The sequence below is a fragment of the Jaculus jaculus genome, chromosome 18, assembly GCF_020740685.1.
Source record: "Jaculus jaculus isolate mJacJac1 chromosome 18, mJacJac1.mat.Y.cur, whole genome shotgun sequence".
In the NCBI taxonomy this organism is placed as follows: domain Eukaryota; kingdom Metazoa; phylum Chordata; class Mammalia; order Rodentia; family Dipodidae; genus Jaculus; species Jaculus jaculus.
This window is the reverse complement of record NC_059119.1, coordinates 34,811,209-34,838,062: the sequence shown is the minus strand read 5'-3', so window position 1 is coordinate 34,838,062 and position 26,854 is coordinate 34,811,209. Positions and strand designations below refer to the sequence as shown.

General features: G+C 48.6%; 1 protein-coding gene across 1 annotated transcript in view; it reads left to right on the top strand.

Annotated features, from left to right (window-relative positions):
- The window catches only part of B4galnt3 (beta-1,4-N-acetyl-galactosaminyltransferase 3), a 146,359-nt gene that overhangs the window by 99,988 nt on the left and 19,517 nt on the right, over positions 1–26,854 (top strand). The window contains exons 4-14 of the mRNA XM_045137448.1: positions 8,156–8,251; positions 8,711–8,801; positions 9,130–9,230; positions 9,678–9,745; positions 10,701–10,779; positions 10,899–10,965; positions 17,586–17,729; positions 19,295–19,404; positions 20,484–20,584; positions 20,827–20,888; positions 21,873–22,662. Of these exons, the coding sequence (XP_044993383.1) occupies positions 8,156–8,251; positions 8,711–8,801; positions 9,130–9,230; positions 9,678–9,745; positions 10,701–10,779; positions 10,899–10,965; positions 17,586–17,729; positions 19,295–19,404; positions 20,484–20,584; positions 20,827–20,888; positions 21,873–22,662 (1,709 nt within the window). The remainder of the gene's footprint in view (positions 1–8,155; positions 8,252–8,710; positions 8,802–9,129; positions 9,231–9,677; positions 9,746–10,700; positions 10,780–10,898; positions 10,966–17,585; positions 17,730–19,294; positions 19,405–20,483; positions 20,585–20,826; positions 20,889–21,872; positions 22,663–26,854) is intronic.

The window sequence follows — 26,854 nt, the reverse complement described above, 5'->3', positions numbered from 1 at the left end:
TAAGAGAAGGAAGGAGAAGGAAGTGCAGGGAGCTCCTGGCATGTGGAAGGCAGGCAGGGATAAAGAGCCTCTGTGGGAGTGGGGGGGGTCTCTCCTCATCTCAGCCTGACTGGGCCAAGATGAGAGAAGCTTACCAGAACTTTGAAGTTCAGGAGCCAGCCAAGAGAGAGGCTTGTGTGTGTGTGTGTGTGTGTGTGTGTGTGTGTGTTTTTAAATTTTTATTAGCGTTTTCCATGATTATAAAAAAATCCCTCCCCCCACAACCACCTTGTTTTTTTAATTTTTTAATTAAAAATTTTTTTTGTTTATCATTCTTATTTATTTGAGAGCGATAGACAGAGAAAGAGGCAAAGAGAGAGAGAGAATGGGCATGCCAGGGCCTCCAGCCACTGCAAACAAACTCCAGATTTGTGTGCCCCCTTGTGTATCTGGCTAATGTGGGTCTTGGGGAATGGAGCCTTGAACTGGGGTCCTTAGATTTCACAGGCAAGCACTTAACCGCTAAGCCATCTCTCCAGCCCCACCATCTTATTTTTGAGGCAGGCTTTCTCACTGAACCTGGAGTTCACAGTTTGGCTAGATTAACCAGCAAGGCCTGAGGATCCTCCTGTCTCCTTCCCAACACTGGAGTTACAGGCAGGTACCACTCTGCCTGGACTTTCTGTGGCTGCCAGAGATTCAGGTTTTCCTGCTTGTGCAGCAAGTGTATTACGTATGAAGTCATCTCTGGAGCCCAGGGTTGACTTTTTAAAGAAATATTTGCTATCTTAGTACACATGTATGATCTTTCAGTAGTAAATGACTGATTTAATTTTTTTTAAATTTTTTATTTATTTATTTGAGAGCGACAGACACAGAGAGAAAGACAGATAGAGGGAGAGAGAGAATGGGCGTGCCAGGGCTTCCAGCCTCTGCAAACGAACTCCAGACGCGTGCGCCCCCTTGTGCATCTGGCTAACGTGGGACCTGGGGAACCGAGCCTCGAACCGGGGTCCTTAGGCTTCACAGGCAAGCGCTTAACCTCTAAGCCATCTCTCCAGCCCTAATTTTTTTTTTTTTTAAGATATTAAAAACAGCTTAGGGCTAGAGTGATGGCTTAGAGGTTAAGGCACTTGCCTGCAAAGCCAAAGGATCCAGGTTCAATTCCCCAGGACCCATGTAAGCCAGATGCACAAGGTGGCGCACGCATCTGGAGTTCGTTTGTAGTGGCTGCAGGCCCTGGTGCACCCATTCTTCTCTCTCAAATAAATAAATAAAATAAAATTAAAAAAAGAACACAGCTTAATCAGGGAATCCATGCTTCATGTTCTCCGTTTTGCCAATAAGGCAAACAAGCTAGGAAGGCAGCAGTAGCTCCAGAACAGCTTCTGCCTCCCTCCCAGCATGGGGAGCTCTGCGCCTGCCCCAGCAGCTGTCCGAATAGGCTGTAATGAATTTCTGAGAAGATGGCCCCTCCCTCAAGGCTTTAGAGTTAGAACAGCCTCGCTCCAAGGTGAGCAGAGATTGACCACGAGGGTGATGTTAACCTTCCCTTTGTCTGTCTCCCCACCCCAGGCTTTGGCGGGCCACTCTGAGGGTAGAAGTCACGCAGAGATGCCGCCTTAGCCACTTTGCTTGGAGAGTCAGCGGAAGACTGATGGGATTGGATAACTGGGGCTGGCTTCATAGAGTAGCTGTCCTTGGGAACTGCACGTCCACTCGGATCACAAGAACTAGCAAACCTCAGTACCTGCCTGTCCATGTGTTGGTCAGTTATGTAGGTCCACTGCCCACAGATTACCTGCTATCCTGGCCATTCCTCCTGAACCAAAATAGTTACAAGCAAGAAACCTGGTGAATACCAATCAGAGCGTGGGGGGGGGGGGGGAGAAGGAGGGAGAGAGAGGGAGGGAGAGAGAGAGGGAGAGAGAGGGAGAGAAAGAATTGGCAAAGTAGGGCCTCAGCCACTGAAATAGAACTCCAGACGTTTGTGCCACCTAGTGGGCATGTGCGACCTTGCGCTTGCCTTACTTTTGTGCATCTGGTTTATGTGGGATCTGGAGAGTTGAACATGTGTCCTTAGGCTTTGCAGACAAGTGCTTTAATTGCTAAGCCATCTCTCCAGCCCTTGTTTTTTTTTTTTTTTTTTTTAAGTTATAGTCTCACCATGAAGCTCAGGCTGGTCTACAGCTTACTGTGGCCTTGAACTGATGATTCTTCTACCTCAGCCTCCTAAGCGCTGGGATCACAGGGTTGGGCCACCATGTCTGGCTTGTCATCTTTTTTGTTTCCAAAATATTTATTTATTTGAGAGATAGAGATAGATAGAAAGAGAAGGAGAGAAAATGGATGCACTAAGGCCTCTTGCCACTGCAAACAAACTCCAGATGCATGCAATACTTGGTGCATCTGGGTTTATGTGGGCACTGGGGAATTGAACCTAGGCTGTCAGGCTTTGCAAGCAAGTGCTTTTAACTAACCACTGAGCCATTTCTCAAGCCTGTATTTATTTTTATTTGTTTATTATTTTTATTTTAGAGAGAGAGAGAGACAGAGTTGGCATGCCAGGGCCTCAGCCACTGCAATCGAACTCCAGATGCTTGTGCCACCTAGCGGGAACGTGTGACCTGGCACTTGCCTTACCTTTGTGCGTCTAATTTATGTGGGATCTGGAGTGTCGAACATGGGTCCTTAAGCTTCATAGGCAAGCAAGCACCTTAACTGCTCAGCTATCTCTGTAGCCTCAGCCTCTGTTTTTTAAACTAATTATTTAATTTGTGTGCACACATGCATGCATGTTTTGTGTTCAGATTTACACATATGCATACATGCCTTGTCACACATGCCACTGCAAATGATTGCCCATCCAGCTTTATGAGGGTGGCAGGGGAACTGAACCTGGGCTGGTTCTGCAAGCAAGCACCTTTAGCCACTAAGCCATCTCCCAGTCCCATTCTGTTTTTATTTTTTTTAGAAACAATTTTATAGAGATATAATTCACTTTCCATATAGTTCACTAATTTAAGCTAATGCAATTCAGTAGCTTTTGGTATATTCACAAAGTTGTACATCTACCACAATCAATTTTAGGACATTTCTCTACCACAAAGAGAAACCCCACCCGTAGGCATCTCCCGTCACCACCCTCAGGTCCCAGCACTTTTTTGCTTTCTATCTCTGGATTTTTCTGTTTTAGACACTTAAAAAATGAATCCTATGTTCCTCTGCGTCTGCTTTTCAGAAGTGTGAGGTTTTCAGGGCTCTTCCGTGTTGTAACATGTCATGTTTGATTCCTTATTGTAGCTGCCTAAGATGTATGGATATGCCACATTTAAAAAGGCTGCAGAGATGGCTTAGCGGTTAAGGCACTTGCCTGTGAAGCCTAAGGACCGAGGTTCGATTCTCCAGGTCCCATGTAAGCCACATGCACATGGCGGATCATGTGTTTGGAGTTTGTTTGCAGTTGCTAGAGGCCCTGGCATGTCCATTCTCACTCTCTCTCTCTCTAATAAATATGCAACAGAGTATATGTGGGGGTCGGGGGTGGAAAACAGGGAAGGTTGCATGCATCTTACAGCAGGAGAAGCCAAGGAGAGAGAGAACATGAGAGTTTTAAAACCTGCTGGTGGGGGAAGGGGGGCTGGAAAGATGGCTTAGCGGTTAAGTGCTTGCCTGTGCAGCCTTAGGACCCTGGTTTGAGGCTCAATTCCCCAATACCCATGTAAGCCAGATGCATAAGGTGGCGCATGCTTCTGGAGTTTGTTCGTTCGCAGTGGCTGGAGGCCCCGATGTGCCCATTCTCTCTGCCTCTTTCTCTCTCTGTCCTGCTCACATAAACAAACAAACAAACAAAGTTAAAAAGAAAGTTCCTTAAAACCCTCTGGGGAACCAGAGCAGGGAAACGTCTCTGTGGGTCAAGCACTTGCAAGTGTGAGCACCCGAGGTCAGATCGCCAGCACCATGTTAAAGCCTGGGACTACACAGTGAATGCTGGGCCGGCCTGGGCTAGAGTAAGACCCTTACCTTAAAAACCTGAAGAAAAAACAAAAAGCCAGATATGGTAGCACATTAAAGCCTAGGTCGGTTACCCCAGTACCCATGTAAAGCCAGATGCACAAAGCATCCCATGCGTCTGAAGTTTGTTGTGGCATTAGGTCCTGGTGTGCCCATTCATTCACTATTTTGTTTTTTCTTTCTCCTTGCAAATAAACTATTTTAGAAAAAAATTAAAAATATAAAACCCTTTGGGGGAAAGAGGTTCTGTAATATACTGTGGAGTTAGTTGATCAGAAGTAGCTAGCCTGGCTGGGCCTCTGCTGAACTCTTTTGGGGGAGAAAGACCCCTGAAGACTCTGTTATGACAGGTTGGGGGGGGGAGAGGAAGACAGTGGGGAGTCCTGAGATTCTTAATTTCCCACCTCCTCACCGCCACAGGATAATTGTAGGTGTTCTTGGGGAGTTCGTTTACCTTTCTGAACCCCAGAAAGTAGGCAGTCCCACAGATATTTTCTCTACTGCCTCTAACTGGAAGTTGCAAACCGTCACTCCTATAGCACGTGGAGGAGCCCCCGCCCTTTCCCTTAGCCCTTCACATAGTTAATGTGTCGGTCCTGTGTCCCTGCCAGACTCAAAGTCTCCAAAATAGAGTGAGTGACACGAATCCTGGTGTGGTTATCAGACCAGGTCTGGGGAGGGAGAAAGTATCCAAAGCTCTGAGACCTGCCCCACGGCCAAGGGTCAGGAGCATGGTCTGAGCCCAGCCTAACGCTGGGCTAGGTCTTTGCCTGCACTCCTGCTTGGCTTCCCACAGTGCCTCGGGCTTCCACGCCTGAAGCTAACCAGCCTGGCTCCAGGCCGCACACAGCAGACTTCTCAAGTAGCTATGTGTACCCCTCAATGCCTCTGCTGTTCTGGGGGCCAGAGAGCTCACTGTCCTGGAAGTCTCCCAGGGAGGGGCAGAGAGCAGGCCACTTAGAGGAGACAACTGAATGTTGTAAGCCCGACTTGGGGAATTTCTCCAGGAGCAGCACAATGTCTCCATTCTTTCCTTCCTCGGAGTCTTAACCCACCTCCCACCTACCATCCCACATTCCCTCTCCCACACAACCCAAGCCCCCCCCCCCCCCCCCAGTATTCCTGCGAGTGATGGCTGCTTCCCAAAGTCCCACATTCTGAGCATTGACCAGGCTGGCATGCCCAAGCAGTGCCAAGTTGCTGCAGGGTCAGGGACTGACAAACTGGACTGTGTCTTCTGAGTCCAGCTGTGGGGCAGAGTCCTCTGAGCCTTCCCCATCACTGTAGCTTACCTTAGACCCTTGGCATTCCTGCTGAGCTACCACCTCTCCCCAGCCCTCCTCATCGCTCTGACCTCAAGCTGTTCTGTCCGGGTGCCCCTTCGACTTCTGCCCACTTTTTCCTAAGTGCTGGTCAGATTCCGGATGTGAGTGGCCCCAGTGGGAAGAGGCAGGCAGGGCCTGTTTGTGGAGGTGGTGAGGCTGCACCACCCACACGTGGAAGGGGCACTCTGTCCCTCTTGGTGCTGGTGAGAGGAGGAGCAGAGAGCTAGGCTGGGATCATCTGAACCCCTGTGGGTCACTAGGAACACATCCTTGCTTCCCCCACCAAATGTGGCCCTCCACTTACCTACAGCGTGGGCTCCTGCCTTAACCTTTCCTGCGGTAGCGCATCTGCTCCAGGCCCAGCTTATCTCCCCCATTGCCACAGCAAGAGGAAGAGTGGCATTTCCACTTCTGCCCATGCAGTGCTGCCAGAGGCCTGTGAACTAAGTGCTGTAGGAGACCCTGGTACTGCCCAGTCTAGAGAGGTCGGTGAACTAAGTACTGTAGGAGACCCTGGTACTGCCCAGTGTAGAGAGGTCGGTGAACTAAGTACTGTAGGAGACCCTGGTACTGCCCAGTGTAGAGAGGTCGGTGAACTAAGTACTGTAGGAGGTCCTGGTACTGCCCAGTCTAGAGAGGTCGGTGAACTAAGTACTGTAGGAGACCCTGGTACTGCCCAGTGTAGAGAGGTCTGTGAACTAAGTACTGTAGGAGACCCTGGTACTGCCCAGTCTAGAGAGGTCGGTGAACTAAGTGCTGTAGGAGACCCTGGTACTGCCCAGTCTAGAGGGGTCTGTGAACTAAGTACTGTAGGAGACCCTGGTGTTGCCCAGTCTAGAGAGGTGGGTGAACTAAGTGCTGTAGGAGACCCTGGTGTTGCCCAGTCTAGAGAGGTCGGTGAACTAAGTGCTGTAGGAGACCCTGGTACTGCCCAGTCTAGAGAGGTCTGTGAACTAAGTACAGGAGGTCCTGGTACTGCCTGGCCTGGAGACGCCACAGATATCTCTGCTTCCCACAGCCAGTGTATGATAATCACTGTATAGATTAGGTTCTATGGTAGGTAGGAGTCTATTGTATATAAGGTTCTGTGGTAGGTAGTTTCAGTGTAGGTGAGGTTTTGCTGTAGGTAAGGTTCTGTGTAGATAAGATTCTGTGTGGATAAGGTTCTGTGTGGATCAGGTTCTGTGTAGATAAGATTCTGTGTAGTTAAGGTTCTGTGTGGATAAGGTTCTGTGTAGTTAAGGTTCTGTGGAGAAAGTTCTGTGTGGATCAGGTTCTGTGTGGAGAAGGTTCTGTGTGGAGAAGGTTCTATGTGGAGATGGTTCTGTGTGGATCAGGTTCTGTGTGGATCAGGTTCTGTGTGGATCAGGTTCTGTGTAGTTAAGGTTCTGTGTGGCGAAGGTTCTGTGTGGAGAAGGTTCTGTGTGGAGAAGGTTCCGTGCGGAGAAGGTTCCGTGCGGAGAAGGTTCCGTGCGGATCAGGTTCCGTGCGGAGAAGGTTCCGTGCGGAGAAGGTTCCGTGCGGAGAAGGTTCCGTGCGGATCAGGTTCCGTGCGGAGAAGGTTCCGTGCGGAGAAGGTTCCGTGCGGAGAAGGTTCTGTGCGGAGAAGGTTCTGTGGTAGATGAGGTTCCAAGTAGGAAAGGTTCCGTGTAGGTAAGTTTCCATGTGGATAACATTCTGTGGTAGATAAGGTCCCATGGCAGATAAGGTTCTGTGTAGATAAGGTTCTGATTTAGATAAGGTCCCAAGGCAGGCAAGGAAGGTTCATTGGCAAATAAGGTTTCATGTAGATAAGGTTCTGAGGTAGAAGATAAGCTTGTGTGGTAAAGATAAGGTTGTGTGTAGATAAGGTTCTGTGGTAGATGATGTTTCCATGGTAGGCAGGCAGCTATAGGCCTTTCTTCTTACAAGGCATGGAGATGAGCTTAGGGGGGGCCAAGCTGTTGCTTTGCTGGAACCCACCTCAGCTCTTTCTCCTCTGCCACCTCTCCCATTCTGCCCTAGAAGAAGGAGGAAGTAGGTGTTTGTGTGTGTATGCACACATGTGCAATCACGTGCGTGTCTGCGTACACACATACCTGTGTGTATAAAACCACATCCTAGGGCTGGAGGAATGGCTTAGCAGTTAAGGCATTTGCCTGCAAAACCGAAGGACCCAGGTTCAATTCCCCAGGACCCACGTTAGCCAGATGCACAAGGGGGCGCACGTGTCTGGAGTTTGACAGCAGTGGGTGGAGGCCCTGGCGCGCCCATTCTGTCTCTCCCCCCACCTTTCTCTGTCAAATAAATAAATAAAAATTAAAAAAGAAAGACATCCTAAGGGTCAGACCACAAGACTTGTGTTAGAGAGCTTTGTATCCCTGAGACAATCATACCTTACAGAACCATCTTATAAGATAGAACGGTTTGTTTTGGTTCCCTGCTTGGCCCTGCTGTTTTGGGCCAATGGCAGCTTCGTACATCACCACGGTGGGAAAGGCAGAGGCCTGTTCACCTCGTGATATTAGGGAAACAGAACAAGAGGGCAAACACCCTGTTTCCCAGTCTCCCCTTCGAGGCCATGGCCCTCATGACCTGAAGAAATCCACCACTTTCCATTAGCAGCCAGGCCCGGGACAGGCTGTCGGTGCATAGCTGTATGAGGCCATCTCAGACCCAAACTGCATGGCAGATCTGACTGCTAGTGCTGGTTCCTGAAAGCCACTTTCGGCTACACCATGGAGGGGCCGTAGCCCGTGTGGTCCATGTTCCCGCTCTAACCTCCCCCCCCCCCAGCGGCCGGACTGAATGTGGGGGTCCGCTGCTCACCCGGCTGCTCTCTCCTCTGCCCTGCCCAGTTCCGGGGCCGCGCCAACCTGCATGTGTTCGAAGACTGGTGTGGCAGTTCCATCCAGCAGCTCAGGAGGAACCTGCACTTTCCACTGTACCCCCACGTGAGTGTCTTGGGGCACTCTCAACGCATCTTTCTAGCCCATCCCTTCGGTCTCACCCCGCCCCCTCCTGCCTCCGTCACTTGTTTCCAGCCACTATTATTCATTTCCTCCATCTCTTGGGCGCTCTTTTCCTCTTTCCCGAACTTCTTCCTTGTTCCCTTCCCAGAGATTCTTTCAACCTGCTACTGTTCATTACTTCAGTTGAGGCTCTCCTGGTGGATCACAATGTAATTTATCCAGGGCCGCCGCATACAAGTGTACTGGACATATACTATACAGGGTCCCCTGGACTAGGAAGGCGGTAGGAGCTGACATCTCGCCTCTGCACCAGACAGTACACCTCAACCTTGGCTCTTCCTGTCTTCCCCGCCTCCCCTCCCCAACACCCCATTCTCCCTACTAGCCTTGGGTTAAATTCCTCTTCCTGCTTCTGGGTCGCAATTCCCCTTTCTTATGTAGATCCGCACAACCCTGAGGAAGCTGGCCTTGTCCCCCAAATGGACCAACTATGGCCTCCGCATCTTTGGCTATCTGCACCCCTTCACTGATGGTGAGTCGGCCCCCAAACCCTACCTTCCTGCCGCTCTTGACTTCTCTAGGAGATCCAGGGAACATCAGCCTGAGTTGAGGTTGGCCCATTGTCAGGGGCCAGGGGAAACCGAAGTGTGACTCATTCTCATCCGTGTCCCCATATTGCCACCTTCTCTCCTGTTAGCAGCCTTCTCCATCTTCATGCTGCCTCCCCACCCCCACCCCAGGACGTACCGACCCCCTGTGCAGGATGAGGCACCCCAGACTCTATTAGACAGGGATCTGATGCTCAGGCATAGTGCAGGCCTTTGTACATGCGCACTCACCGGGACGCGCTCTCTGCCCAGGGAAGATCCAGTTCGCCATCGCTGCTGATGACAACGCTGAATTCTGGCTGAGCCATGACGACCAGGTCTCAGGCCTTCAGCTGCTGGCCAGTGTGGGCAAGGTAGGGTCGGCTTAGCCCTGGAGCTCTCCCACCGGCCCCAGGAGCCAGGTCACCGAAAAGACCCCTGAGTCTATCAGGAGGCTCGGTGACCACTGGTTAGCATTGTTGACGTGAGGAAGGCTCAGAGAGTCACGTGTTGTCCCTCCGTCCTGCCCTGGGCCGCAGAGGGATCAGCTGAGGTGGGGAAGTCAAGCTCTGAGCACTAGGTTAGCAGGGACCCTGTCACATACATCTTGTGGGTCCTGTTGTCTGTTGGCCCAGTGATCAGGGTGTACTCTGGTCTTGCCGCCTGCAGGAAGCCTTCCCTCGCAGAGTGGTGGGACCTGTCCTGTATGAGCTGGCTAGCCACTCCGCTTAACTCCGTCTTCTCTCCTACCCATCTCATCCTACTTCCTCTCTTTTCTCCTTTCCTCTCCTTCCTGCTCTCCTGTCTCTTCACGCTTCTAGACAGGAAAGGAGTGGACCGCCCCTGGAGAGTTTGGGAAATTTCAGAGTCAAATTTCCAAGCCAGTGAGGTGAGTAGAGAGGGGCGCCACAGACGCTCTTGTGAGCCCATCAGCGTCCCTTCCCCACCACCCACACTAGCCTGTTGCAGGGGCTCACTGTGCCCAGACCCCCCCCCCGCCCCCCGACCCGTTCCACACAAACAGAAACCCGAGCCTGCCTTTCCTCATCTTCAGTAAGGAGGCGGGGGCCCTGAGGTTTGTAACTTGTGGAAACAGAGCTATTTTCTCCCAGTCCTTGCCTTCCCGCTTTCTCTATCCCTGGAAATGCCCCCACCTGTAACAGCCCAGGTAGTTATCTGGGGGCAGGGGGGAGATTTACAGGAGTCCCTAGAAGATACTACAGAAATGACATCACAAGGACTCCTGGTAGCCAGCAAGACCTTTCCCAGCCAATGCCGTTGGACTCCCATTTAGTGCTGGAGAGGGGAGCTTAGGGCAGCTCCAGGGCGCCCCCTGGTGTCACACGTTCGAGAACGTGCAGCGGCTTGAAGTTGATGAGCAGACCCCAATTGCAGAGCCCCTGCTGTATGCCAACGCCACTGGGAGCGTTTTCTGGGTAGTTCTTCAGCACTGATGGCACGGGTTTCCAAGCAAGGCTACCCGGGATCAAGTCCTATGTCCACTGCCTACTACTACCTGGGTAACTGGGCAAATTACTGAGGCTATCCGTACGAACCTCAGTGCCTCAGCAGCCTGGTTTAGAACCAAGGAGTGAGTCAGTTTATATAAAGCACTAAAGATGGTCGACGTGTGACAACTGCTCACGAAGGCTTACCCCGTGAGCTGTACGTCATAAGACGACCCCCCCCCCTGTTGTTTTGTGAGCTATAGACTGCTAAACAACGTCAGCCGTCAGGATCGAATGGGAGATGTCTAGATGGAGGAGTGGGTGGTTCATGGGTGTGGGAGAGGTGTCCACTGATGACCAAGGAGCAGGTCCTGCTGACGTGTCTCCTTCCGCCAGCTTGTCCGCCTCGCTCAGGTACTACTTTGAGGTGCTGCACAAACAGAACGACGAGGGCACTGACCACGTAGAGATCGCGGTGAGTCCTCCGACTGACCGCCGTCCCCGGCTCCCGCACCAGCCTTCCCTTGTCTCTTGACACGGTCCTAAATCCAGCCACCTCCGACCTCCATCTCCACCTGTTGTCTCCTCTTCCAGTGGCGACGGAACGACCCCGGAGCCAGGTTCACCATCATTGACTCCCCTTCCTTGTCCCTCTTCACAAGTGAGTACGGAGCTCAGGGCCAAGGTGTCAAGGCATGGGGCTCAGCCCACTTGAGGGCATGTGGCACGGGAGGTGGCCCAGATCTCAGGTGCTTACTTATGTGTGTGTGGAGGAGGTCCAGAGAAGGAGCAGAGCCCAAGGGACCTTACAGTTGTCACAGTCCTTTATCCTCCAGTACCAATAGCTTCTTGAAGAGCCTGCCAGACATCATGCGTGGTGACGTAGCCTGTAATCCCAGCAGTAAGGAGGATATGGCAGGATGGTCATGGGTTCAACGTTAGTCTTGGCTACATACCAAGATCCTGCCTCAAAAATGAAAACAAAAGTAGGAAAAAGGAAGGGCAGGAGGTTATGAGGGCCTGTGCGCAACGTACAGTAGATATTTGTGTGAAAATTTTTTTGTTTATTTTTATTTATTTATTTGAGAGCAACAGACAGAGAGAGAGAGAGGCAGATAGAAAGAGAATGGGCGTGCCAGGGACTCCAGCCATTGCAAATGAGCTCCGGACGCATGTGCCCCCTTGTGCATCTGGTTTATGTGGGTCCTGGGGAATCGAGCCTTGAACCCGGGTCCTCAGGCTTCACAGGCAAGCGCTTAACCGCTAAGCCATCTCTCCAGCCCTTATATGAAAAATTTAAAAGCATTAAAAATATAAAACTAAAGCTGGGTGTGGTGGCGCATGCCTTTAATCCCAGCACTTGGGAGGCAGAGATAGGAGGGAGGATTGATGTGAGTTTGAGGCCAGCCTGAGACTACATAGTGAATTCCAGGTCAGCCTGGACCAAAGCGAGACCCTACCTTGAAAAACCAAAAGGGAAAAAAAAAAAAAGAACCTTTTAGAATTTTTCTTCATGACCGGAAGACTGTATTGCAAAGCACTCCTCCCCTTCCTTTGGCCCTTACATTCTTTTCACCACCTCTTCTGCAGTGGTCCTTGAGCCTTGGAAGGTGTGGTAGAGATGTCTCACTTAGTTCCTAACACCCCACTGTCACTTATTTTCAACACTTTGATGAGCATTGAGTCTCCCCGGGGTCACCACCATCTGAAAAGAGAGGCTCCTGTAACCAAAAGTGAGAGCAGCAGTAATATATGGGCATGAACATAAGTATTTAGAGGGCAGTTTGGTGGGCACGATATATCCATTTAGCCAAACGACAGCAGTAGTGGCCCCCATAGGGCTTATGGTTTTCCCAGCCATAGACTTTTGATTAGGTTTCAGCACCAGGCAGGAATTCTCTTCCATTGGAGCAGGCCTCAAGTCCAATCGGCCCAATCACGTAGTGACTTACCAACTAGTTCTGGTAGATGACCAAGTGCCTTTGGCAATAACATCATATTTGGGGGACATCTGGGTCCTCCTGTCCAGCAATTCACAGGAAGATCTCCCACCCTGGAATTGAAAATTTCAGGAATAATCTATGGACTCTAGGCATAGCATCATCTACCCCCACAGGGTACTTCTTCCCAAACTCTCTCTTTTTTAATATTTTATTTTTATGTATTTGAGAGAGAGAGAGAGAATTAATGAGAATGGGCATGCCAAACTTGCACATGCATCACCTTGTACATCAGGATTATGTGGGATCTGGAGAGTCAGACTTGGGTCCTTGGGTTTTGCAGCCAATCACCTTAACCACTAAGTAATCTCTCAGCCCTCTTTTCTTTATTTAAGAAAACTTTTATTTATTTATTTGCAAGTAGAGACAGACAGACAAAGAGAATGAGAATAGGCATTACAGGGCCTCCAGCCACTGCAAATGAATTCCAGATGTATTACCACATTGTGCATCTAGCACAAACCAGGAATCCAACCTGGGTTGTTAGGCTTTGCAGGCAAGCACCTTAGCCTCTGAACCATCTCTCTAGCCCTACTTATCATTTTTTTCAACAAGACTTATATCCTAAGGCACCACTAAAAATGAAATATGGGGCTGGAGAGATGGCTTAGTGATTAAGGCACTTGCCTGCAAAGCCCAAGGACCCAGGTTCAATTCCCCAGAACCCACGTAAGCCAAATGCACAAGGTACTATATGCATCTGGAGTTTGTTTGCAATGGCTAGAGGCCCTGGTGTTCCAATTTGCTCTCTAATCTCTTCCTCTCTCTTCCTCTCTCAAATAAATAAATATTTTTAAAAAAGAATCAGTAGTTTCATCAAGTGTGCTGGCTCACACCTGTAATCCTAGCACTTGGGAGGTGGAGTCAGAAGGATTACAAGTTAAAAAGAAAAATAAATAAATAAATAAAAATGGCCAGGTGTGATGATATAACCCCAGCACTCCAAAGACTAATGCAAGAGAATCATGATTTCAAGTCTAGCCTAAACTACATAGCAAGACCTTCTCTCAAAATAAATTATAAATAAATAAAAATGGTAGGGTTGGAGAGAGAGTTTAGCAGTTAAGGCATTTGCCTGCAAAGCCTAATGATCCAAGTTTGATTCTTCAGTACCCAGATGCACAAAGTTGTGCATGCATCTGGAGTTTCATGTGCATCGGCTGGAGGTTCTGGAGTGCCCATCCTCTGTCTCTCTTCTCTCTATCTTTCTCTGCTTGCAAATAAATAAAAATATTTTTATGGCCGGGCATGGTGGCGCACACCTTTAATCCCAGCACTTGGGAGGCAGAGGTAGGAGGATCGCCGTGAGTTTGAGGCCACCCTGAGACTACAGAGTAAATTCCAGGTCAACCTGTGCTAAAGTGAGACCCTACCTTGAAAAACCAAAATAAATAAATAAATAATAATAGTAATTTATGGCTGGAGAGACAGCTCAGAGGTTTAAGCACTTGCCCATAAAGCCTGAAGACCTGAGTTCAATTTCCCAGTACCCACATAAGCTAGATGCACAAAGCAGTGCATGCACTTGGAGTTTGTTTGCAGTCACTAGAGGCCCTGGCATGCCCATTCTCTCTCTCTCTAATAAATAACTAAAAATTCCAAAAAATTTTTAAGTTTATTGTAAGAAACAAGGTGGAGAAAGGGACCCTCTGGATTTCTAAGAGGGAGTTGCTGGTGACCAGAGCATGAAGCCATGGGTTAAGGCAGAAGCGCAGATTAGGAGCTGCTGGGATGGTGTTAGAGAAAGAAGCGTTTTTTCTTTTTTAAAAATATTTTTATTTATATGAGAGAGCAAGAGGGGGGAGAGAGGCAACTACAGAGAGAGAGAGAGAGAGAATGGACACGCCAGAGCCTCCAAACCACTGCAAATGAGCTCCAGACACATGCGCCACCTTGTGCATCTGGTTTACGTGGGTCCTGGGGAATCGAACGGAGGTCCTTTGGCTTTGCAGGTAAATGCCTTAACCGCTAAGCCATCCCTCTAGCCCAAAGAAGCGGTTTTGATTAGAGATTGGTTAGTGGATCCGGTTCCCTATTTGCAATCCTAGTTTGCGCGTAGCCAAGGCTAGAGGAGCAAGCAGACCAAGACTGTTGTGAGTGTTGTCCACAGCGAGGTCCAGGTGACCAGTAGGCCGAAGGTAAGTGGGCTTGCGTATAGATTAGTCAGTTCCAGATCATTCACACCATCTGGACTGAAGATGAGTGACCCCAGGAGGCGGAGGGCAAAGACAAGCAGCCAGCCCCCCAGGTGGTTCGCTAGAGCAGGACTCTTAAACTTTCCCACTGGTGTCCCCTTTACTCCGTTTTGCCCAAGAAATTTTTACATTAAAATAATTAAATTTCTTTCTTTATTTATTTTATCTTTTTTGTTTTTCAAGGTAGGGTCTCACTCTAGCTGACCTGGAATTCACTATGGAGTCTCAGGGTGGCCTCGAACTCACAGCGATCCTCCTACCTCTGCCTCCGAGTGCTGGGATTAAAGGCGTGCGTCACCACGCCCGGCTAGAATGCTTGATTTTTAACACAATCCAAAGATACACTAATTTGATACTTCCATGCTGAGGGTTGGTGCTAGAAAGATATTTAAAGTCTTTGTTTTTCACAACTATCAGGTTTCTATAAGGGTGGAAAACTTTGTACGTACAGTAGAAACACTGCAGTTCATAGCACAGTCTTGACTCTGATCCAGGGCGTTTCAGGCAGCGTTCATTGGCATTGTGTGGGATTTGGGCATGTGAAATACACGTGTTGTATGGCCGCAGAGAAGTTGGGATGCGACATAAGTGAATTGTAATGCATTTAATTTTGAATTAATATTTGGCCATTGCACATTTAGGAATGTTTTAATGTTGCCTCATTTTTCATGGCCCCACATACAGTTACACTATTTCATGTGGTGGTGTGTAATCCACGGCTTAAGAAGTGGGGTTCTAGAAAATGGAAGGGGTTGAGGATTTAAAAATGTCAGAAGCCTGGCATGGTGGCACACACTTTTAATCCCAGCACTCGGGAGGCAGAGGTAGGAGGATCGCCATGAGTTCGAGACCATTCTGAGACAACACAGTGAATTCCAGCTCAGCCTGGGCTATAATAGTGAGACCCTATCTTGAAAAAAAAAAAGTCAGAAGATGGAGCTGGGGAGATAGCTAACTTAGTAAAGTGCTTGCCTTGCAAGACTGAGTTTGGAACCCCAGAACCCATGTAAAAAGAGCCAGGTGTGGTGGCACACACTTTCAATCTCAGCACTGGGGTGAAAACTGGTTTGCTGGTCAGACAGACAGTCTAGTCTAATTAGGTGAGATCTAGGTCAGTGAGAGTCTCTATCTCAAAAAAGGAAAAGTGGGGTCTGGAGATGCCTTAGTGGTTAAGCTGTTTGCCTGCAAAGCTAAAGAATCCTGGTTCTACTCTTCAGGATCCATATAAGCCAGATGCACAAGGGGGCACATGCATCTGGAGTTCGTTTGCAGTGGCTGGAGGCCCTGGTGTGCCCATTCTCTCTCTCTCTCTCAAATAAATAAATAAAAATAAAGTTTTTTTTTTTTTAAAAAAAAAAAAGGAAAAGTGGGCTGGAGAGATGGCTTAGCAGTCAAGGAGTTTGCCTGCAAAGCCAAAGGACCCAGGTTCGATTCCCCAAGACTCAGGTTAGCCAGATGCACAAAGGAGCACATGCATCTGGAGTTCGTTCTGGGTGGAGGCCCTGGCGCACCCATTCTCTCTATATATCTGCCTCTTTCTCTCTCTGCCTGTCACTCTCAAATAAATAAATAAAAATGAACCAAAAAAGAGAAAGTGATGGGGCACATGAGGAATAGCACCTAAGTCTACCTGCTAGCCCCCACACATATGTGTACATACATGCATATAAAGTGCACACACACACAGACACACAGAGATTAAAAACAGGATGACCCCCCCCCCCATCTTGGCTATGGTAAACGGTACTGCAGTCAAGGGAGGGGGGTGCAGAGAAAGAAGGAGACTGCTTCATGAGCGCTGGTGGAGCCAAGTTCATCACACTCTCAATTCCGATAATATGTTGAGAGTCTCCCAGTGCCAGGGGCCAGAACTAGATTGCCCGGGTTGGAACTCATCTTTACCACTAACTAGTTATGTGACCTTAGACCAAGGGCTTAGATTTCCCCATGCCAAAGTCAGTGAAAGTAGGGATAATAATTGTGCCTGTTGGACATTCCTAATCACCCCAAATCCCAAATGCTCTGAAATTCAAAGCTTTTCAAACACCCACTGGATTTGAGGGTTGGGGATGCTCATCTGGTTAAAGCCTATATAAATATTACAATCAAAAGCTCTAAAATCTGAAACACGCTTGGCCCCAAGCATTTTGAATCTTATGTGTGTCATGTGGTGGTTTTGAAGAGTTTTGTTTAAACTTTATTTTACTTATTTGAAAGAGAAAGAGAGAGAAGGAGGTAGGGGGAGAGAGAATGGGCACACTGGGGCCTTCAGCTGCTGCAAACAAACTCCAGATGCATGTGCTACCTTGTGTATCTGGCTAACATGAGTCTGGGGAAATTGAACCTGGGTCCTTTGGCTGTGCAGGCAAGCGCCTTAACCGCTAAGCCAACTCTCCTGTCCTGGATGAGTTGTTTTTAAGATCCTTAGAATGGTACCTGGGGCTGTGGGTGTGTAGCTTAGTAGTGGAACATTAGCCTAGCATGTAAGAAGTCTTGGATTCAACCAACAGCAGTGCTCAAAAAAAAAAAAAAAAAAAAAAAAAAAAAAAAAAAACCACCTTATAAATACTATAGAAAGGGCTGGGAAGATGGCCCAGTGGTTAAAGCTACTTGTTTGCAAAACCTTGCTGCTCAGATCTGATGTCTTAGAACCTATGTAAAGCCAGATATACAAAGTGATATGCCTGAAGTTTGTTTGAGTCTTTCTCTCAGAAACAAAATATTAGAAAAAAATACTACATAATATTGGTTAAGTAAAATTAGGTAATATGGTTGAATATAGATTTCTATCAGGTAGCAGTAAAGAATTTTGAGGAAGAGGTATCTTTTTTATACAAAACTGTGATGTAAGTAAGCCACGGGATGAAGCTGGCTTAAAGGGAGGCAGGTAGCTGAGACTATAAGCTATGGGGGCTAGCTAGGGACAGAGTGACTGGGCACATCTCAGATTGTACTTGTGGCAATACAGAAGCCAGTCATTCCAGTGGCACAATCCTGTGAAATACAGAAGCCATGTCCCTCAAAGGCAGCAAACTGGGTTCTGCCAGCTCTCATGGATTCCTTCTACTCTCTCCTCCTGGACACAGATGAGACCATCCTAAGAATGGATGACGTGGGCCACATCCCACAGACAGCAGCCAGCCATGTGGGCTCCTCCAACTCCTTTCCCAGAGATGAGCAGCCCCTGGCCGACATGCTAAGGCCTGACCCTCGAGACACCCTTCATCGAGGTAAGGCCTTGGCCACATACTGGGGTCACCTCAAATGGGATCAGCACATGCCAGGTTCTCAGTGTTGATGGAGGAGGCTTAGGAGGCTTGTTAATTTCACCAAAATAGTCCAAAAGTCACAGGTTCTTTTTCTCCCTTAAAGTATAAAATAGAACATGTACACCAAAAAGTTTTTTTTTAATTTTTTAAAAATTATTTATTTATTTATTTGAGAGCGACAGACACAGAGAGAAAGACAGATAGAGGGAGAGAGAGAGAGTGGGCGCGCCAGGGCTTCCAGCCTCTGCAAACGAACTCCAGACACGTGCGCCCCCTTGTGCATCTGGCTAACGTGGGACCTGGGGAACCGAGCCTCGAACCGGGGTCCTTAGGCTTCACAGGCAAGCGCTTAACCGCTAAGCCATCTCTCCAGCCCTACCAAAAAGTTTTTTAAAAAGTGTCTAAATTTATAATTCCATAAATCATATAGAGTCAGCATTTGTATAACCACCAGGACCAGAAGTGGAATCAGAACCCAGAAGTCCCCATGCATGCCTCCCTGACCACTGTTCCTCTCCCTGGTTTCTGTCTCTTGTCCTTCCGGGAGGAAGATGTTAACTCTGAGATGTTCATCTTCTGAGGGTTGAATCCAGAACCTTGAGCGTGCTAAGGCTGTGCTCTACCACTGGGCCACATCCCCAACTGGCACTGCTTTCGTTGAAGAGATGAGGGGTGGGTTAGTGGTTCTAGGCACTTGCTTTCCAAGCCTGCTGGCTTAAATTCCATCCTCCAGCACCCATATAAAGCTAGATGAAAAATGACATGAGATCGTCTCAAGCAGCAAAAGACCTTGGCACACCCATACACACATGTGAAAATAAGTAAAAATAAATAAATTAATTAAAGAAATGACTATGGCCGGGCGTGGTGGCGCACGCCTTTAATCCATCCCAGCACTTGGGAGGCAGAGGTAGGTGGATTGCTGTGAGTTCAAGGCAACCCTGAGACTACGTAGTGAATTCCAAGTCAGCCTGAGCTAGAGTGAGACCCTACCTCAAAGAAAAAAAAAAAAAGAAGACTATGTTCTTCCATATTTTCCCGGTAAAAAGGAGAGAGGAGCAAGGTGGTGGTGCCTAACTATAGTCTCAGTGATTGGAAAGCTGAAGCAGGAGGATCCCAAGTTCAAGGCTAGAGCATTGTCTTCTGTCTCAGAATAAGAGAGAGAGAGAGAGAGAGAGAGAGAGAAAGAGAGAGAGAGAGAGAGAGAGGGAGAGAGAGAGAGACTGCTCCCACGGAAGGAATCTAGTTACCGGCACTGCACTAAGCCTGAGGCCTCTTGTAAGCGTCTGGACCTCACCGAGCTTCTGTCCGGTGACTTCAAAGTCACGTCAGATCCTCTGCCAGCAGTGAGCTCCTTGAATGCCCCCCACCCCACCCCGTGAGGAGAGTGGCAGCCTCAGATTACCAATGTGAGCCGTGACCAAAGCTGCCATCGGTACAAAACGGTAGTCGCTGCGGCAGAGGATGCAGCCTCAACCATTTATGCTCTTGCCTTCTTTTCAATCCTCTTCCCTTCTCGTCCTCAGTGCCTCTGATCCCCAAGTCCCACCTGCGCCATGTCCTGCCCGACTGTCCTTACAAACCCAGTTACTTGGTGGACGGGCTCCCTTTGCAGCGCTACCAGGGCCTCCGCTTTGTAAGTCCAGGGCCTGGGCTTGGGGCAAAACCGGGTGCGGAACGTCTGTCTGTCTGGGGCTGGATATGGCAAGCTGCGCCCCATCCTAGCAGACAAGACAGCCTCTGAGGTCCCTAGGCTGTATTCATAGATGAACTAACCAGGGTATACTGTCCTGCAGAGCCTACAAATGGATGTTCTGCCTCAGGAAACCCCCCCCCCCCATACACACATACAAACCAGCTCTGCAGCCTGGCACCGTGCACCCTCTCCTATGTGCTCAGACCCAGCAACTGGCCAGCTAGTGGCATTTATTAAATTACAGACAAAGGCACTAGGGGAAAATGCACTAGGAACCAGGCGTGGTGGCACACACCTTTGTCACAGTGAGTTCAAAGCCAACCTGAGGCTACAGGGGGAGTTCCAGCTCAGCCTGGGCTAGAGTGAGATCCTTCCTCGGAAAAAAAGACAAAGAGCCGGGCGTGATGGCGCACGACTTTAATCCCAGCACTCGGGAGGCAGAGGTGGGAGAATTGCCATGAGTTTGAGGCCACCCTGAGATTCCATAGTGAATTCCAGGTCAGCCTGGGCTAGAGTGAGACCCTACCTCGAAAAAAAATAAAAGACAAAGAAAAAACATTTATGGGCACGAAAACCATGGAGCAAAATGCATGTGATATAGGAGGCAGGAAGGAAGCGTCAGAGAGCGGGTGGCACAGAATCGAGAAGGTTTTCGGGGGTGGTGAGCTCAGGTTCTGTTGCAGAGGCAAAGGCAGCAGTTGGCAGTTCCTGGAACAGCTGCTCAGCGCTGTGGGGAGGGGCAGCTCAACCGTCAGAGATGACAGGAGAGGGTCAGGAGGCAGAGGACATGGGGAACGGTCTCGGCAGCAGCTAAGGGGACACGCTGGCCTGGGAGATGAGGTGCTGTGGCCCAGGGAGCCCCATGCAGAGCGGAGAGCCCAGGAGAGCAAGCTTAAGAGCGGAGTGCCCGTCTGCAATGCCACACGAGACCTTTAGCACTGTGCTCCCCAGGGCCACCTGCGATGCCAAACGGGCAAGCTCAAGCCAGGCTCCTTTTTTTCTCTTTTCTCCATTTGCAGGTTCATCTGTCCTTTGTTTATCCTAATGACTATACCCGCCTGAGCCACATGGAGACTCATAATAAATGCTTCTACCAGGAAAGTGCCTATGACCAGGACAGGTGGGTGGCTCTGAACGAGGCAAGAAGAGGGGCCGTGTAAGGGGCTCTCTAGGAGCCAGGAGAGCTGCCTGGGCTGTAGTGGCCACAGATGACCCCCTCAACCCCCAGGCCAAGGGGTCTTTCTGGACCCTTCTCACACACGCACACACCCTCATAGAAATACCTCCCCAGCTCCCAGTCCAGTCCAGTCCAGGTGACAGGGAGGCAGCAGGCGCTCATTCACGTGTCCCTACCTCGTGCAGGTCCAGCTTCCAGGAGTACATGAAGATGGACCAGCCGGACAAGCAGGACATGGAACATCCAGGTACAGAGCAAAGTGCTGGCCGAAGCCACCAGGGCAAGCTGCCTGGGCAGCCGTGGTCCGCTTCCAGGGGACACTCAGACCACTGCCACTGTGGCCCGAGGAGCTTAATCGTGCAAATCCCTGGGCCCCTCCCCACAATCAGGGAGCAGAAAACAGCGCTGTCACCTTCCATATCAGGTCCACACAAATGGTGTTTCTTGTCAGCCGCAAAGGCGGGTGGCTCTGGGGATCCCTGTCTCTGACCCGCTGAGAAGTAGGCTGTGGACAAGCTCTGTCTTGCTGTGGCCTGTCCCCATGAGGCTCTGGGACATGGCTGGCACCATTTGCTGTCCCTGAAGGTACCAGTTATTTGTGAAGTGCTTGATGCATTTTCTATCACTCAGCTCTCGGCAACCCTCTGAAGTAGGTTTTTTTTGTTGTTTGTTTGTTTGTTTGTTTTTTGCATTTTTTCAGGGTAGGGTCTCACTCCAGCTTAGGCTGACCTGGAATTCACTCTGCAGTCTCAGGGTGGCCTCGAACTCATGCCGATCCTCCTACCTCTACCTCTCGAGTGCTGGGATTAAAGGTGTGCGCCACCACGCCTGGCACTGACGTAGATTTTTTTTTTAAAGATATATTTTATTTATTTGAGAAAGAGAAAGGGAGGGGGCAGGGGGATGAAGTAGGTTTTTAAAAATATTTTATTTATTAATTTGAGAACAGAGAGAGAGAGAGAGAGAGAGAGAGAGAGAGAGAGAGATATGAATATGAATATGAATGGGGATGCCAGGGCCTGCTGCCCCTACAAACGAACTCCAGACACATGCACCACTTTGTACATCTGGCTTTGCATGGGTACTGGGGTAGAATAATTTGCCCAGGGTCACACAGTCAGTGCCAGATTTGGTCCCTCTGTGTGTTGCATTTGTGGTTACCTGTTATCTTGTGTCTCTTCCTGGGAAAGGTTGACGACTCCTGAAATGAGAAATGGTTTATCATTAACAGGTTTTGAAGAGAACTTTCTAGAAGAATCCCAGTATGAGGAAGTTGCAGAGGAGACCCCTGCCTTCCAAGACCAGAATACTGGGACACAAGGGAGAAAACGCATGCCTTCCTCCACCCCGGGGCAGGAGGGCACCGACTACCACCTGCGAAGCCTGCGGAAGCTCCTGGCTCAGCCCCCCCGCAGTGCCTTGCTGGCAGCCTTTCCCGAGCATAATTCCACTGATCCCTTCCTAGCGAGGACTAGCTATGTTCCAGTCCAGCCATCAGGGGCTGAGAAGAGAAGACCCAGCCCCGGGCCCAGGCAAGACGTGCCTCTTTCTGACAAAGAGCCTCAGAGGCCCGGGGAGTCGAACCTGCCACGCACGCCGACGCCCAGCCCCGAGAGCAAGGTCAAGCAGTCCCAGTGGCTGAATCAAGTGGAGTCATACATCGCAAAGCAGAGAAGGGGTGACGGGATGGACCCTCAGGCCCCTAACAGGGGTTGGCATGGGGAGGAAGAAATAGTGGCAGCTGAAGGCCAGGAAGGAGATGTGGAGGGAGAGGAAGAGGGGGAAGAAGAAGAAGAAGAGGAAGAGGAAGATATGAGTGAGGTGTTTGAATATGTCCCTGTATTTGACCCAGTGGTCAACTGGGACCAGACGTTCAGTGCCCGGAACCTTGACTTCCAAACCCTGAGGAATGACTGGATCGATCTGAGCTGTAACACGTCTGGCAACCTGCTGCTTCCAGAGCAGGAGGCCCTGGAGGTCACGCGGGTGTTCCTGAGAAAGCTCAGCCAGAGGAGCCGGGGGTAAGGTAAAGGGCACCCCTGGGGCTGGGGCACATGGCCGCCACTGACCTGCAGGGACTGGCTGGCTGGGAGCAGGGCTCCTGCTACAGGAATAGCGGACTTTTCCTCCCACCCTAGGCTGTGGGAAGAACAAGAGCCTGGTCCTTAGATCTGACTCACACTGAGGACTGGCAAGGCTTGGCAGACATGGCGCCTGCCCTCAGGAAGAAACAACAGGCACGAGCTAAAACACAAATTCAGGACTTCGTATGTGGGCTAGAAAACCCCAGTGCCAGGCTGGGGAGATTTCTCAGTGGTTAGAGGTGCTTGCTTAGAAAATCCCAGTGCTCCCCACCACCACACCCGTGTCTCTCTTTCTCTGTCAAATAAGTAAATGAGAATAAAATATATTTTTGAAAAGGGCTGGAGGGCTGGCTTAGCGGTTAAGGCATTTGCCTGCAAAGCCAAAAGATCTCAGTTCGACTCTCCAGGACCCACATTAGCCAGATGCACAAGGGGGCGCACACATCTGGAGTTTGTTTTCAGTGGCTGGAGGCCCTGGCACGCCCCTTCTCTCTCTCCCCCCCCCCTCTCTGTCCTCTTTTTTTCTCTCTGTCAAACAAAAAGAAAAAGATCCCAGTGCCAGATAAGGATACCTCCCTTTCAGTTGTTGGTCATAGAAGCTCTGGGGATCCCTAAAACAATGTAAGCTATTGACATTACTCTTGGTCACTCACGAGAGCTAGAAGGTAAGTTCTATGGTTTCTGGGGTACCTCCAATCAAGCGGTTTTTAACTATATCATTTAATTAGCTAACAAAATAGTAGATTTCCATATGGGTTTTTTTTCCTCCATAATCTAGTTTAGGTTAACCCTCGCCACTACCCATTTCCCTCCCAAAGTCCCTGCCCTCACCCCTGCTTAAACCTTTTCTACCTCCAGTCCCCCCCCCCCCCCGTTTACTTTCATCTCACACGTGTTCTACTATTCTCCTTCCCATCTTTAAAAAACACGACTCTAAGCCGGGCGTGGTGGCGCACGCCTTTAGTCCCAGCACTCAGGAGGCAGAGGTAGGAGAATCGTGGTGAGTTCGAGGCCACCCTGAGACTCCATAGTGAATTTCAGGTCAGCCTGGGCTAGAGTGAGACCCTACCTCGAAAAATCGAAAAACAAACAAACAAACAAAAAAACACGACTCTAAACTTCAAAGACACGTGTGGGAGGAAATGCGCACACTTATCTTTCTAGGCCTGCATTACCTCACTCAGTGTGTTTGCCAGTTCCATCCATTTTTCTACACATTTCCCTATTTTACTTTTTTTTCTTTTCTTCTTTTTTTTAGGGGGGGACGGGGTGGCTCAAGGTAGGATCTCACTCTAGCCCAGGCTGGCCTGGAACTCACTTTGCCTCTCAAGTGCTGGCTAGTTTTATTTTTCTGTAACAGCTAAATTAAATTTTAGTGTGCATATACACCACCTGTTGCAGTCAGGTCTGCATTGCTGATAGAAATCACCCAACCAAGAGCAGCTTGTGGGAAAAAGAGGTTTATTTTAGCTTATAAGCTTGAGGGGGAAGCTCCACGATGGTGGGAAAAATGATGGCATGAGCAGAGGGTGGACATCACCCTTCCCCCCTCCCCCGGCCAACAACTGGTGGACCATAGCAACAGGTGGGTGTGCAAACACTGGTATGGGGAAACTGGCTATAACACCCATAAGCCCGCCCCCAACAATTCACTCCTTCCAGGAGGCATTAATTCCCAAATCTCTTATCAGCTGGGAACCTACCATTCAGAATATGTAAGTTTATGGGGGACACCTGAATCAAACCACCACAGCACATTTTTTATTATCAATTCACATCAGACACCTAGAAAGTTTCCATTTCCTAGCTATTGTGACTAGAGCAGCGATGAACATGGATATACAAGTATTTCTGTAGCAGGAGGTAGCATTCTTTGGTATATGTCCAGTATTGGCATAGCTAGCTCATATGGGTCTGTGCCAGTGCCATGCTGTGTCGATTGTCAGGGCTCCGTAGTGTAAGGAAGTCGGGTGTACGTTGTCAGGGCTCCATAGTGTAAGGAAGTCGGGGGTAGGTTGTCAGGGCTCTGTACTGTAAGGAAGTCAGGTATGGTGATACCTGTAGCGGTATTCTTTTGGCTCAGGATTGCTTTGTCTATCTGGGATCTTTTGTGCTTCCATATGATTTTTTTTTTAAAGTATTTTTCCTTTTTTTTATTTGAGAAAGGGAGATAAAGAGCAAGAGGCAGAGAGAGAGAGAGAGAGAGAGAGAGAGAGAGAGAATGGGTGGGCCAGGGCCTCTTGGCATTGCAAACAAATTCCAGGCTCATGAGCCACCTTATGCATCTAGCTTATGTGTGTACTAAGGAATTGAACCTAGGCCCTTAGGCTTTGCAGGCAAGCACCTTGACTGCTAAGCCATCTCTCCATCCTAAGATTTTTATTTTCATTTTTGTGAAAAATGACAGTGGAATTTTGATGTGGATTGCATTGAGTCTGTTGGTTGCTTTGGTAAGATGGACATTTTCCCTACATTTGATCTTCTAGTTAGTGTCTTTCTCAGTTTCTTCAGTGTTGAAAGTTTTCGCTGTAGAGATCTTTTACTTCCTTAATTAGGGAAAGTTCAAGATTTGGGATTTTTTTTTTTGTGTTTGAGGTTTGATTTTAATGAATGAGATTGTTTCTCTGATTTCTTTCTTAATTATATTTGTCATTGTTATATAAGAAGAGTACTAATTTTTATATGTTAATTTTGTAACCTGCCACTATGCTGAAAATGTTCATTAGCTCTAGGAGTTTTTGGGTGGAGTCTTTAGTGTCTTATCATATACAGAATCATATAATCTGCAAAGAAAGATACTTAGATTTCTTCCTTTTCTATTTATATCCCTTTTATTTACTTCTCTTGTCTTATTGCTAAGACTTCAAATACTATATTGAATAAGAGAGAAGGGAGTGGGCACCCTTGTCTTGTTCCTGATCTTATGGAAATGCTTCACGTTTTCTCCATTTAGCAGGATGTTGGCTATAGGATTGCTATCATTAGCTTTTTTAAAAAAATTTTTATGGTGGGGTATGTTCCTTCCACCCATCCATTCTCTAGAGGACTTTTATCATAAAAGGATACTGGATTTTTGTCACAGGTCTTTTGTGTATCTATTGAAATATTTATGTGAATCTGTCCTTTAATCCATTTATGTGAATTACATGTATTGATATATATATGTTAAGCCATCCCTGCATCTCTAGAATAAAGTCAGCTTAGTCATGGCTAATGAACCTTTTGATGTTCTTTTTTTTTTAAATTTTTATTTATTTAGTTGAGAGCAACAGACACAGAGAGAAAGACAGGTAGAGGGAGGGAGAGAGAATGGGCGCGCCAGGGCTTCCAGCCTCTGCAAACGAACTCCAGACGCGTGCGCCCCCTTGTGCATCTGGCTAACGTGGGACCTGGGGAACCGAGCCTCGAACCGTGGTCCTTAGGCTTCACAGGCAAGCGCTTAACCGCTAAGCCATCTCTCCAGCCCTTTGATGTTCTTTTTTTATAAAAAAAAAAAAAAGTATCCAGGCCTCCAGGCTTTGCAAGCAAGTGCTTTTAACCACTGAGACTTCTCTCCAGCCCTCTTTGATATGTTCTTGAATTTGGTTTCTAAGTCTTTTATTGAGAATTTTTGTATATATGTTCGCTAGGGAACTTGGTATATAATTTTCTTTCTGTTGGGTCCCTGCCTAATTTACTTATTTGAAAGAGCGAGAGAAAGATGGGCACGCCAGGGCCTCCAGCCACTGCAAATGACCTCCAGATGCATGCACCCGCTTGTGTATCTGGCTTACATGGGTCCTGGGGACCCAAACCTGGGTCCTTTGGCTCTGCAGGCAAGTGCCTTAACCGCTAAGCCATCTCTCCAGCCCCCTGCTTGGTTTTGTTATCGTTGTAATGCTGAGTTCATACAGAGTTTGGAAGTAGTTCTTCCTTTTCTATTTTATGCAGTAATTTTAGAAACATTGGTTTTAGTTTTTCTTTAACTGTCTGGTAGAATTCTGCCCTGAATCCATTTGGATCTGAGTTTTTTTTTTTTTTAATTGGGAGATTTTTAAACAATATGTATTATTTTTTTATTTATGAAAGAGGTAGAGAGAGAGAGAGAGAGAGAATGGGCATGTCAAGGTCTCTAGCCACTGCAAACAAA